At 37.5% G+C, this 13720-nt stretch overlaps 1 protein-coding gene across 2 annotated transcripts in view; it reads right to left on the bottom strand.

Annotated features, from left to right (window-relative positions):
- Positions 1–13415, bottom strand: part of LOC126969475 (poly(A)-specific ribonuclease PARN-like) — an 83674-nt gene extending 70259 nt beyond the window's left edge. For both annotated transcript variants that reach the window (XM_050814925.1, XM_050814924.1), the window contains exons 1-6: positions 13256–13415; positions 12829–13179; positions 12036–12168; positions 9928–10083; positions 5892–6024; positions 3453–3574 (exon numbers count right to left, since the gene is read on the bottom strand). In XM_050814925.1, coding sequence (XP_050670882.1) covers positions 3453–3574; positions 5892–6024; positions 9928–10083; positions 12036–12168; positions 12829–13179; positions 13256–13274 — 914 coding nt within the window. In that variant the 5' untranslated portion in view covers positions 13275–13415. The remainder of the gene's footprint in view (positions 1–3452; positions 3575–5891; positions 6025–9927; positions 10084–12035; positions 12169–12828; positions 13180–13255) is intronic.
- Positions 13416–13720: the final 305 nt, after the last annotated feature.

Raw genomic sequence — 13720 nt, forward strand, 5'->3', positions numbered from 1 at the left:
TTATAGTAACCATAATATATATTAAAACTTATTTATTATTAATAATCTCATTTTTTATGATTTTTCCGTCGTTAAGATCTAAATGATCTTCTTTTAACGTTAATTTTTTTTTATTTATTTATTTATATATATTTTTTAAGAGTTAAATTAAAAAATTAGATCTATACTGCATTTATTTATTTATATTCATAATTATAATTTAAAAATTACTAGTCGCTGCTACTCCCAGACTCAATAATGTTGGGGCTACTGAAAACCAGTGCTACATTGGCACCACGCTATTGCAGCTTTTTACTGAGTTAGCTCCATTTGGTGACATTCACTGCCGCACAGTACCTTTTTCGTTTTAAGCTATAAATTGTATTATTTAATTTGTTTTATTTGTTAGTTCTAAGAAATTATTACTTATTTGGGTGGTATCATTTTAATAATTGTGTGGTGGTGGTTTTTGTTATCAATAAATTTTTATTCTATTCTATTCTATTATATATATACGTAGATGGGTGAAAATTTGAAGTTGTATGTATTTTTAATGCTAAATCATAATCAAACAAATTAAAAAAAAATGACAAAAAAAATAAAAAAAAAATTCGTGTGGACCACCCTTAACATTTAGGGGGATGAAAAATAGATGTTGTCCGATTCTCAGACCTACCCAATGCACTCAAAATTTCATGCGAATCGGTCAAGCCGTTTCGGAGGAATTCAAAGTTTAACACCATGACACGAGAATTTTATATATTAGAAGATATTATTAGTATTTTATAATTTAAACATTCACGCTCATAAGATCAGGTTTAAAGTAGATCCTGTAGATGAAGCCACAACCTGAGAGTAGTTAAAAGACATATCAAGATCTATGAACTTTACGTTACTCGTACGGTGGGCTTAGTGGGAGAGGGCTCGCACGGAACGCGAGAGGTCGCAGGTTCAAGTCCCGCATCGTTCATAAAAGGAGACAATTTTTTCTGGGCCCACTTCTTATGGTGATGTTTATTATTCGTATTATGCTACTAAAATTGTAACTAATATATTATTATCAAGACGAAATATCTTATTGTAAAATCTAACCGGGATCATAAAATTATTATAAAAAGACAACACTTGATACAATATTTCCTGTATCCTGTTATGTTCACCATGGCAAATAAATGCGTATAATGAAACATTTGTAACATTCATGTGAGAAAATAAATATATTACTGCAAAACGTGATGGTAACAGTGATCATCGGCTTTTGAAAAGTAAAATATATCTATTGGATCCATGAACCTCATTTTAATTATTTTTTTTTAGAGGTCAAACTAATTTAGCAACAAATACATACTTTAATGTTACCGTTACGTTTCCTTGCAATGGAATAAAGTAACATAGACAAAGTCTATATCTAGTCTGTGAACTGTGCATCTGTCATTTTGATTTTAATGTTGTCAAAACAGAATTCTGTATTTTCCGTTTCTTCAGAGTTGTGTGAAAGTTTATTTTGCATTACTATAACTATTTGACTACTATTGAATTTTATAACGAGGCGGTACTCGAACGGTTAGCTCAGTGGTTTGAGCACCGGCACGGAACGCCGGAGGTCGTGGGTTCGAATCCCGCATCGTTCATAAAGTTTTGTTTTTCAAATTTTATTTGTGTATTAATCCTACAAGTGAGGGTTATCACTTTAAAAACATAACAAATTGTTTAGATTTTACAAGAGCGACATCTCAAGTCAATTTCCTTATATGCAAATATTGGGGTTGAGCAGGTTATCAACTGTAAAGTAGATCCTGTAGATGAAGCCACAACCTGAAAGTTGAACAAAGCAAACACAATATTATAACGAGGCGGTTATCGAACGGCGGAGGTTGTGGGTTCGAATCCCGCATCATTCATAAAGTTTTGTTTTTCAAATTTTATTTGTGTATAACTATTTGGTTTATTTCATAGATTTTAATAGCGCATCTACCAGCATATTACACTCCAGAGAGTCATTTATCTTATTATTAGAGATTTCAGCGTAATGTGCGAAAATATTTAGTATATGAGATAGCCAGAGAACTGGGCCTCCAGAAAACACAAAATTGAAGAATTCCGGCTTTTTCCTATGTTAAACAGTGTACAAAACCTTACCTCAATAGTATTTATATGAAATACTTATTTTAAGACACGACTTTTTTTTTATGAAAATAAGGGACGAGACGCAGGACGCTCAGCTGATTATAATTTATACGCCCCACCCAGTACAATGCAGTGCCGCTCAGGATTCTTGAAAAACCAAAAAATTCTGAGCGACACTACAATTGCGCTCGTCACCTGGAGACATAAGATGTTAAGTCTCATTTGCCCAGTAATTTCACTAGCTACGGCGCCTTTCAGACCGAAACACAGTAATGTTTACACATTACTGCTTCACGGCAGAAATAGGCGACGTTGTGGTACCCATAATCTAGCCGGCTTCCTGTGCAAAGGAGCCTCCCACTGGTAAAACTCTGTGAAATTATAGTGATGGTTGTTAAGTATTTTTGGTAAGCTTTCTGGTTTAGTGGTTATGGTTAGTGCCCTGATTGCAACACTGAAGTACTGGTGTGTACACACGCCTGGGACTATTAATATACTTGTGTGATGAACATTTCTGTTCTGTGCATCATTGTAAACCATCTTTTATCAGCTGTATCCTTACTCTTCCTACAGGCTCTGTTTATTTTGATCGGAGATAGCCCCAAATTAATTATGGCCGTTTGTGTTTTCTCAAAATATCTTAATATTATTAATATATCTTTATAATTTTTACGTTATATTGACGTTCATATTTTTGTCGTATTTCTCAATATTTCGGTTAGATCATTTCTAACTAAATGTGCCGTTGTAATCTAGAGATTATAAGGAATATATCAATATATATTTCATTACTATACATCACATTTCGTGGTGGGCCTATTCCTCGAGCAAAAAAATTGTCTCGTTTGTTTTCAAATATATTTAAGTATAAATTTTTATTTTTTAAACTTTAAAATTATTTACGTTACTTTTTTTAGGCTACTTAATTAATTATTTCATAGAGCATCGCAGTATGGTTTTGTTTAGTGACCGCATTAAAACCTTATAAAAACGGGACTTGTATTTTGGTTACAAATTTTATTTGTAATACTATAAAAATATTATAAAAACCAAGCCTTGCGGATCAAAAAAAAATCCTACAAAATCAGTGTTATATTGTTTAAGTACGATTGATTTAAAATATACTTTTAGCGTATAGACAAAAAACGCATAACAGAAAGAAGAACATTTTTAATCGAGATACTGATTTTGATTAAAATATCGTAAACAGTCAGCCACGCTTGGCATTTATCTCTTTAGTGTTTTGGCAAAACACTAGCTAACGCACACATTGACAAACGAAAATTGGTCATTCATTATCGAGCTGTCAAATCGTCTATGGTATAAATATTTTTAATAAAACGTACCTTGGGAACATACAGTGCGCGAACTCCTTGAAGGAGTCATAGTCCGCCGGCAGCGGTTGGAAGAAGTGGTTCAACGTGTGTATTAAATCTAGCAGCATGTTGTGACCGATCACCAGCTTCTCCTGCATATAAATACATATCACTTTTATATTGAATACTAGCTGACCCAGCAAACGTTGTATTGCCGATATTAAAATCGCGATACAAAAGTAACTGTTGATCGTAGATGGGAGAAAATTTGAAGTTGTATGTATTTTTTAATGCTGATTCATAATCAAACAAATTAAAAAATAATAATAAATAATTTCGTGTGGACCACCCTTAACATTTAGGGGGATGAACTGAAATGTTGTCCGATTCTCAGACCTACCCAATATGCACTCAAAATTTCATGAGAATCAGTGAAGCCGTTTCGGAGGAGTTCAAAGTTTAACACCATGACACGAGAATTTTATATATTAGATGTAGTGGGTAAGTATAATTAAAATAGCACAGCAAGTTATTAATAAAAATGTTAACCTCCCTGTAGGTTATTAGACTGAATATGCCTAGAATATATTTTTTCTTATTTTTTAATCTACTTTGATTACGCCCTAAGTGTCATGTTATGTGTCAAGTGGTCAAGTCAAGTGTCATGTGGTTATGACGTTATACGAGGGGAGGTCAAAAAGTTCGCGGAATGACTGGGAAAAAAGATGAAATGATACATTATGTTATTTTTCCTTTTCAATATATTCCCCCTTAACACGAATACATTTTTGGGATCTGGCATATAACTTATTAATACCGTCGAAAAAATAGGTTTTGTCTTGGGCGTCAAAATACGCCGAAATCGCCGACTTGACTTCATCATCGTCTCTAAATTTTTTTCCACGCAGCTCTTTCTTCATCTTTGGGAATAAATAAAAATCGCTAGGGGCCAGGTCTGGACTGTAGGGTGGATGGCGTAGTTGTTCAAAACCGCATCGATGAATGGCAGCCGTCGCAACATGACTCGTGTGAACGGGCGCGTTGTCGTGCAAAAGGAGTACACCTTTTGTCAGTTTTCCTCTTCTTTTTTCTTTAATAGCTTCTTTTAATCGGTCCAATAGGGAAGCGTAGTACTCTCCCGTTATAGAAACACCACGTTCTTTATAATCGATCAAAAGAATACCTTCAGTATCCCAAAAAATAGTCGCCATGATCTTTCCGGCCGATTGCGACACTTTAAATTTTTTTGGGGGTGGTGTGCCTTTTTTGTGCCACTGCATCGACTCCTGCTTTGACTCAGGCTCATAGTGGTGAACCCAAGTTTCATCACCGGTTACAATTCGGGCCATAATTTCTTCCCTAACTTCTCCACAGCGGTCCAAATACTCGCGGGAACAGTTGACGCGCTCACGTTTTTGCAGCGGCGTGAGCATTCTCGGGACCCACCTTGAACACACTTTACTCATGCCAAGATGTTGATGAAGAATATTTAAAATTGTGGTTTCTGATAGTCCAACTGATGCTGCAAGTTGTTTCTTCTTCAACCTTCCGTCTTCCAATACAAGTTTTTCAACTTTTTCAATGATTTCCGGCGTAGTGGCCTCAATGGGCCGTCCAGGTCGAGGATCATCTTCAATTGACTCCCTTCCTTGCTTGAAAAGGCCGTGCCATTTGTAAATCATGGTTTTACCAGGAGCAGAGTCTCCGTAAACAGCTAACATCTCTTGCAAAATAGTTTGAGGCGTTTTTCCTTGTTTGGTGAGGAACTTTACGACGGCGCGATGTTCAATTTTCTCCATAGTGGCTAGTTTGTTCCCGATTTACTTGTTCACTCGTTTGTAACTCGAAAGCTAATGACCCAATTAGGCTAGAAATTGGCATATATAGTAATTATGAGTTACTCAAGTAGCGGCTACCTGGAGGAGCGACCTCACCCCCGCCAACCCCGCCATTCCGCGAACTTTTTGACCGCCCCTCGTAGCTTATAAATCCACGAAGACGCGTAATATGACATCTAAAACGTCAAACCACAATGTTGTGTACTCCATTGAAATTAGTAAACTAATACTCTAAGCTTGGTGGTCTACCTTAACGGGACAATGGCAAACTTATGGTATACCTTCCACAGGAGCCATAGTAGGAAGAATAGAATAGAATGTTGAATACTGAGCCGTGACGTCAATCACTTTGATTAGTGTTTTAGTTAACATGGCCAATTGCCGTATCCTATACTTTTATTTTATTGAATATCTTATTAATCTCATTGTTCATAATATTTAAACATCTTTTACTCAACCTCAACAAGGTAAGACGTACTCGTCAACAATTTCAAGAGTACAGTTCCCAACTGTTACGGGAGTAGGTGGGACATGGGCATTAGACATAATCTTCGTCTTGTCCATGTTCATTTTGAGACCTACTCCTTGGGAAGCTGTTATTTTTTTTAATTAGAAAAAATACAAGTCTCACCGACTGACTGATCATACGAGCAATTTTGGAGAATCCAATGGCTTGATCAAACTCCTCCCACTCCTTCTCCTTCCTCTTCGTATCATGGCATTTCTTATCGTCCCCAGCGACTAGCCGCGTTACTTTTAAGACCCTGGTAAATCATGTCATGAATTTATTATTCTGATAAAAATAAAACCAAAAATATATCGCACGTGAAACCCATCAGTATAGATCGACTTTTTCATGCCTGGATCTCCATAACCACAGTTACTGCTGTTGACAGGCAGAACCTGTGGAAAGGTAATTTGGGCTGCTCCCCAGAGCTGGCGAAAGGGCACAGCTCAGAGCAAAGAAGCTTTCTAGATTGTTCTAGTCTTCGGTTTTTTTTATAGGAAGATTTGAGCAAGACATTCTCCTGCTATGCCCTAACCGTCACAATGCACTGCCGCTCCCCAGAATTCTGAGCCGCATTGCAATTAGGATCATCACTTTGAAATGTAGCATTACTAGCTCTGTAATGTCATTAGCTACAGCACCCTTCAAACCGAGACACAATTACTGCTTTTATGGCAGAAACATGCACTGTGATACCAGTACATAGCTGGCATGCTGCAAAGAAGGCTCCCATGGAGAGTTTCTCAATAAATTGATAATTTGAGATCTTTTATTTAAGTTATGTTGGCATATAAAATTCTTATGTTTCTTTATAAGAAAAGAAGAAGAAACCATATGTGGGTAACTAGCGACTGCCACCCATTCTTTTTTGTACACCAAAGGAATCACAAGTGTTGCTGACTTTTAAGGTTAAACAGACCTTGCTATTAATTTCATAATTTGACTTTCATTGTTTATATGTTGTCTTGTTTATGACACTGTAGATTAACATCACAAATATGGATGGTAGATAAGGTATTTGAATTTGGACTAATATAGATACTTATCCATACATCCATACATTATGATACATCCATGATATATTCCGTGGAATATCTCATTGTGGTATAATAGCTAATGGCCATAGATATGGATTACTGGTAACAGTAATTACAGAGATGCTACAAACACCAGTGGTTAAACAATTGAAACATTACCACATATTATACAGAGGAGGCTTTGAATGCTCCACTCTAATGGCATTCCTCCAACAATTCTGCTTATGGTCTTGGTGGCCCAACAACCAATAATAAAAAAAAATATCACCACACCAATTACCAAATGAATTCATGATAGTATATTGTCATCAATTTGTTACTGCACAATAATGACTACTTTGGGCAAATAATTCGACATTTCATGTACTATAAATAGTTAAGTAATAATAGTTTAGAATTTATTACATTTTTTTATGGAAGGAGGACAAACGAGCCTACGAGTCACCTGGTGTTAAGTCATCACCGCCGCCCACATTCTCTTGCAACACCAGAGGAATAACAGGAGTGTTGCCGGCCTTGAAGGAAGGTGTACGCGCTTTTTTTGAAGGTTATCGCATCGTCCCAGAAACACCGCACAAGGAAGTTCATTCCACAGCTTTGTAGTACGTGGAAGAAAGTTCCTTGAAAACCGCACTGTGGACGACCGCAACACATCCAGATGGTGGGGATGATATCCTAACTTGTGGCGTGTCGTGCGAAGATGGAATTCGACGGCAGGAATCAGGTGAAACAGCTCTTCGGAACACTCCTCGTGCTAAATGCGGTAGAGGACATACAATGAAGCGATGTCTCTACGCAACGCCAAGTGATCCAGCCGTTCACAGAGCACCAGATCCCCGACAATTCGAGCTGCTCTGCGTTGAACGCGGTCAAATGGATCGAGCTGATACTGGGGTGCGCCAGACCAGACATGACAGCAATACATGGAGTATTGCTGTGGCCGGACCTGCGCTTTGTACAGCGCTAGAATGTGGGCCGGCTTGGAGTATTGCCGTGCTCTATTTATGACGCCAAGTTTCTCAAGAGAGGACTCGATAGAAGACAGTTTCTCCCGGCACTGCTCGACGATTTCCCGAGAGAGACCTGCATGGCCCGTGTATACAGCATCACCAGTGCTGTCGTCTGCATAGCAATGTATGTTGGAGGTGTCCAACATATCATTGATATGCAGAAGAAACAGTGTGGGAGATAGCACACACCCTCCATCGTTCACGGGCTTGGGATTCGAGCAATGACCGTCGATAACGACCTGAATGCTTCGTCCAGTGAGGAAGCTGGATGTCCACTTGCATAAGCTCTCGGGAAGCCCAAATGATGGAAGTTTTGCGAGAAGCGCCTTGTGCCATGCCACGATCAAAGGCCTTTGCTATATCCAGACTAACTGCCAGGCCTTCCCCCTTGCTTTCGATAGCCGCCGCCCATCTATGTGTTAGGTATACCAGAAGATCACCTGCCGATCGACCATGGTGAAAGCCGTACTGTGGGTCGTTGATCAACTGGTAACCTTCTAGGTATATCTAGAGCTGGCGGTTATTATGATCTCCATGAATTTGGAGAGCAGGGCGGTAATAGCTATAGTTTACCGGTTCACATATTTTTTTTGGATCGGATGGACAAGGGCTGACTTCCATGAGTCAGGGACTACGCCTTGTGTATATGAGTGCCGGAATAAACGGGTTAGCACCGAGGTCAACTCAGGGGCACACGTTCTAAGCACGATTGGAGAAATGCCATCCGGCCCGCTCGACTTCCTCACGTCCAACGAAAACGGAGCTCGCCTAACAGTTTTCTGTCTGAACTGTACTTCAGGCATAGAGCTCTGACACCGCGGGATGGTAGGCGGTGTTTTTCCGTTGTCGTCAAGAGTCGAGTTGGAGGCAAAAAGAGCGCACAGGAGATCGGCTTTCACTTTTGCCGTATGGGCCAGGGTGTCATTCCTCGTGTGCAACGGCGGCAGAGAGGGCTGGTTGAAGTTACCAAGAGCAGCTTTCGACAACGACCAGAACTTGCGTGTTCCGGTCGGGTAACTGGAAAGCTGCTCGCCGATTTTGACGACGTGCTTTCGATTTCGCACGGGCGATTTGCCGCTGGAGAGACGAGAGGCACGGCAAGAATCTGGAGGCACGGTTATATTTCCTCTGCAGAACTTTGCAGTTTGGATCCTTTGAGCCCAGTGCCGCAACCCAAGTTCGATACGCCTGTTTTTTGCAGTCACGTGCTGCTTTAACTGACGCATCGAACCAGGGCTGTGATCTGCCACCGATCGGTACTACAGAGCTTGGTATAAAAATATCCATGCCCAGTAGTATCACATCGGCTACTGCAACGGAGCAGGCACTAGTATCATATCAGGCAATGGTCGGACGTTCCGAGAGGGTCGTCAACAGAGACCTGGTAACCATCGGGATGTGTACTCAGCAGAAGATCTAATAAGGACGGCATGTGGCTATGCAAATCCGGGAGCCGCGTTGGCGACTCATACAATTGGGACAGACCATACGCCAATATAAAATTATGAACATATCGCCCTGCGTAGTCTGTGGTACGTTATCCAAGCCATTCGGCATTGTGCCCGTTGAAATCACCCAAGACTACGATTTCAGCGGAGGGGATCTGTGCAAGCACGTCGTCAATTGCCGCTTGAACGCACTCCATAAGATGATCGGTTTCTGCGTTACCACTATAGGACCTGTAGAGACACGCATAGATACGGACGTGGTCTTCAAAATCTACACGGAGCCAGAGAGAAGACAGCCTCCTGTCCTAGACACTAACCTATGCGAAACATAGCGGCACTAGGCCGCTACTTCACGCCGGTATTCTGTGCGAGTGTGGTAATTAACCCGGACGAGTCTGGCCCGATTGTACTGACGTCTTAAGACGACACTGTGACTCTCCCACTTCTAAAAAGCCCTTAGTCGGCTCTTACGACACCCATGGGCCTGGGACTCCCCTATTCTTTTTATGCCCTGAAAGTACAGGGCAATTTTTTGAGTTTATCCCGAACAATCAAATCTATCCTCTTACAATATTAATATAGAAAACATTAATCATGTCCCAAATAGTTGTAAAACTGACAACAGTTAGCGAACATGATAGGCAAATGATGATAGTGTGCAAACCTGTTTTTATTTTCCAATACTTTCGTTTCGAGAATCACCTCATCCTTAAACCTAATTCCCAATTCTTGAAATAGCAGTCTTCTGATGAATGCATTACACCGGTCTATCTCCATTTCTGTGTCTTGACTTTCTTTCAGGAACATTCTTACTTTTTCACTGCAATATTAATTTCAATAAGGGTATATTAAGGCACACTAAGGAGTAAGGTAGGCCCACAAAAAGATGGAGATTGAGGAGGCATTTGTCCAAAGAGTTCACACTAAGTGTGAAGATTAAAAAGATGGTGGAAGGCTGGGCACTAACACAGTACACCAGCCCAACACTCAAAAGAAAACCTCCACATTAGTTTGGCACAAAATTCAAGACCATTGCCACACCCACATTATGGATGATGGTTTATCCTATTAAAACCAGAAAATTTGTACATATTATTGTAATAAAATTCTTATAAAAAAAATTTTTTTTTTAAAGTGTGTTCCATAAACTTGTCCAAATCCACATAAGGACTTTATGAAATTTCTGTCTGTTTGTATGTCCGGAAATAAGCAATTGAATAGATACAGGCATAGTATTTTTGCGGATTTATAGTGTTCACAGAGAAGATCAAGGCAGCAGTTAGTACATAATATTTTACAAACACGTTATTTGACATAACTAAAATTTTTACAAAAATAATTCAGCAAAAACAACTGCTTAAATGTATTTTATTTATTTATTTATATTAACAACGGGTGTTGAATGCATGAATCAGTTCAATCAACTAGTCGACAATGTGTTGACAATTCACATATTTCAAATGGACTAGTTCAATTCATAGACTATGACAGACGTAAACAAGGAGTTTGTTTGTCGCCCATTTAAAACAGAATCTAAATTATGAACTAATTTTCACCATAACTTGTCACTGCCGGCCTTTTTACAGAGTATCTCACAGACGTAAACAAGGAGTTTGTTTGTCGCCCATATACTTCAAAAGTAGTTTGGTTAGCTTCTGATTATGGGATCCATGACAAAGTAACGGAATCCTTCAATTATTAGGAGCAAATTAACGATACTAGGCCGAATCTTTTATATGCTATCCGAATTGAACTAAGCATCAGCACAATTCGGCATTGTGCGGCACTGAGTCGCATTATGCTCTGAAATTGGAAAACTACCTTACTCTTTGGTAGACTGCAATGTACTTGTTTGTGTTAATAGTGTTTAAATTCTCTTTGGTGATAAGAATAAAGTAAAGACGATAGAGTGATAAACCACATTTTGTAGTGTAAATGGGTTTTATTGTTGTGTTGGTTGTTTGTTATTGTAAATAAATAAAAATTATAACTGAATTATCTGAATTATAACTGAATATTAGCAACGGGTGTTGAATGCACGAACCAGTTCAATCAACTAGTCGATGATGTGTTGACAATTCACATATTTCAAATTGACTAGTTCAATTCATAGACTATGACAGACGTAAACAAGGAGATTGTTTGTCGCCCATTTAAAACAGAATCTAAATTATGAACTAATTTTCACCATAACTTTTCACTGCCGGCCTTTTAACAGAGTATCTCATCATGGACAAAAAATCAGATGATCTATTACTAATGCCAAAAAATGAATTTGTATTTTTGTAACAATGCTTTTATTTAATTTAGCTAGTAGAATACTTATTAATTTTACATTATTACAACAATTAAGTTTTAATATTACTTATTTATTCAGAATAAAATAATGTCATTATTACGAATTAACACAGTCAATTCTAAACCTAGGCGGTCACGAGACACCCATACAATCGATTCAGTTGTTCCGCATCACAACATAAACTTGTAAAAGACTGTCTTGTCTAGTGTCTACAATACTGTCGAAGGTGAACTATGGTCCATGATTTGAACTAGTCCATCTACTAGTGGATGAAAGAAAATGAACAGTCTAGTTTCATTCACACTAAATATGTTGACCCATCACAAATTTATATATATATGGGGAACTGCCGATTAGGAAAGGTTAAACTAAATTAATGTGACTGAAGTGACAGTATAATCATTAAAATTTGTAAGAAAAGCAGAACCTATAGGAAGTCCTTAGCAGGATTAACAATGTATAAGAATTCATACCAAATGTCTTCAATTTGCTGTTTATTTTCATCTGGAATTAGTACTGTTCCTTTGTCATTAGAGTATAACTTTTGTTTCTCTAATAAACTCTCTCTGAGACGAGTTTCTAAAGGTTCTGTCATGTATGATATGCCTGGAAACAGAGTTAAAAGATGCTTAACATGGTATATTAGAATAAGTGTATTATTATTGGTACTTAATTAAAAAAATAAGAATTTGTTCAAACATTTTGTTCTGAGAAAAGCAACATGTTAAGGACTTTCACCTGATGCAGAATACAGAGTTGAAAAGATTGTTATGATTAAAAATTATATTAAAACATAATCTAATATAATAAATCCTTCTTATTGTTTATTCCAAATTAATAACAATGATAGACAAAATTGAATTCATTCACACCTACTATTCAGAAGTGAAGCATCATTTTTTTGATATAAAAACAGCCCACATATTAGCCCTATATAGCTGCCTTATTAATAAACACAATGAAAAGTTACTCCATGCTTAAAATTATTTCTCATTACTGTCTAATGTAATTCTGTAGTAACAAATGTAAGATAAAGACAAAAAGTTTTAAATTTGGAATAACTGTATTTTGTGTTTGTTAATAAAATAGCTAGGGTATTGTTCTTGTACGATTTCTCCAATGTTTCTAGAGAGTGTATGCCTCTATGATCGTTTACCAATACTTTCATTATTCTTCCTTTTTCTTAAATAAAAATTCAAGACCATTTTAGCAAACTTCATTAGAAACAAAAGCTTTATATGTGATTATTGATTTATAGAACATTACCTTCTCTAAATAGCTTATTAAAATCAAATCCCTGTGTTGCAAGGAAATCTAAGCTGGAACTTTGACACAAAAACATTTTCTCCAACCCCCTTTGGCTCCCAGGAAACAGGTAAAAGTTGTAAGCATCATTCATATACTTCCTCTCTTTCTCATCCCAGTAAAATGCACATAATCCATATTGAATTAGAAGAAATTCAGTGGAGCCGTTGTAAAGTGTGGCATAGTATTCTTGTGGAGAATCGAATATAGATACATCTCTACCATTAATAAGTCCCGTAAACTCTGCATCTATTACTAGGAAGTCTGCCTTTTTTATACTAGCTCCAACTAGAGGCAAAGCCTCGTTGAAATCTGTAACAAATTAAGTATTAAACTCAACAGTATTAAGTAAACATTTGTGTTGAATTAAAATATATATAAAACATACTTTTACGAGTTACTTCCATATTTTAAAGAAAATACGATTTAATGAATTATTCTTCTATTTGTGGAAGATAATTCAGTTATAATTTTTATTTATTTACAATAACAAACAACCAACACAACAATAAAACCCATTTACACTACAAAATGCGGTTTACCACTCTTTCGTCTTTACTTTATTCTTATCACCAAAGAGAATTTAAACACTATTAACACCAACAAGTAAATTTGCAGCCTACCAAAGAGTAGGGTAGTTTTCCAATTATAGAGCATAATGCGTCTCAGTGCCGCACAATGCCAAATTGTGCTGATGCTTAATTCAATGACGTTCTATACATATGGATTATGGACATATCATTCGCAGAGTGATAACGAAACGGCAAAAGTGTGCTTAAAGATAATGTAAGCACACTTTTCTCCTTAGTCGTGTGTCAATCAACAAGCCTAAGTGTGCTATAAAAAGTGCTTA

This window comes from Leptidea sinapis, chromosome 18 (genome assembly GCF_905404315.1).
Source record: "Leptidea sinapis chromosome 18, ilLepSina1.1, whole genome shotgun sequence".
NCBI classification, from domain to species: domain Eukaryota; kingdom Metazoa; phylum Arthropoda; class Insecta; order Lepidoptera; family Pieridae; genus Leptidea; species Leptidea sinapis.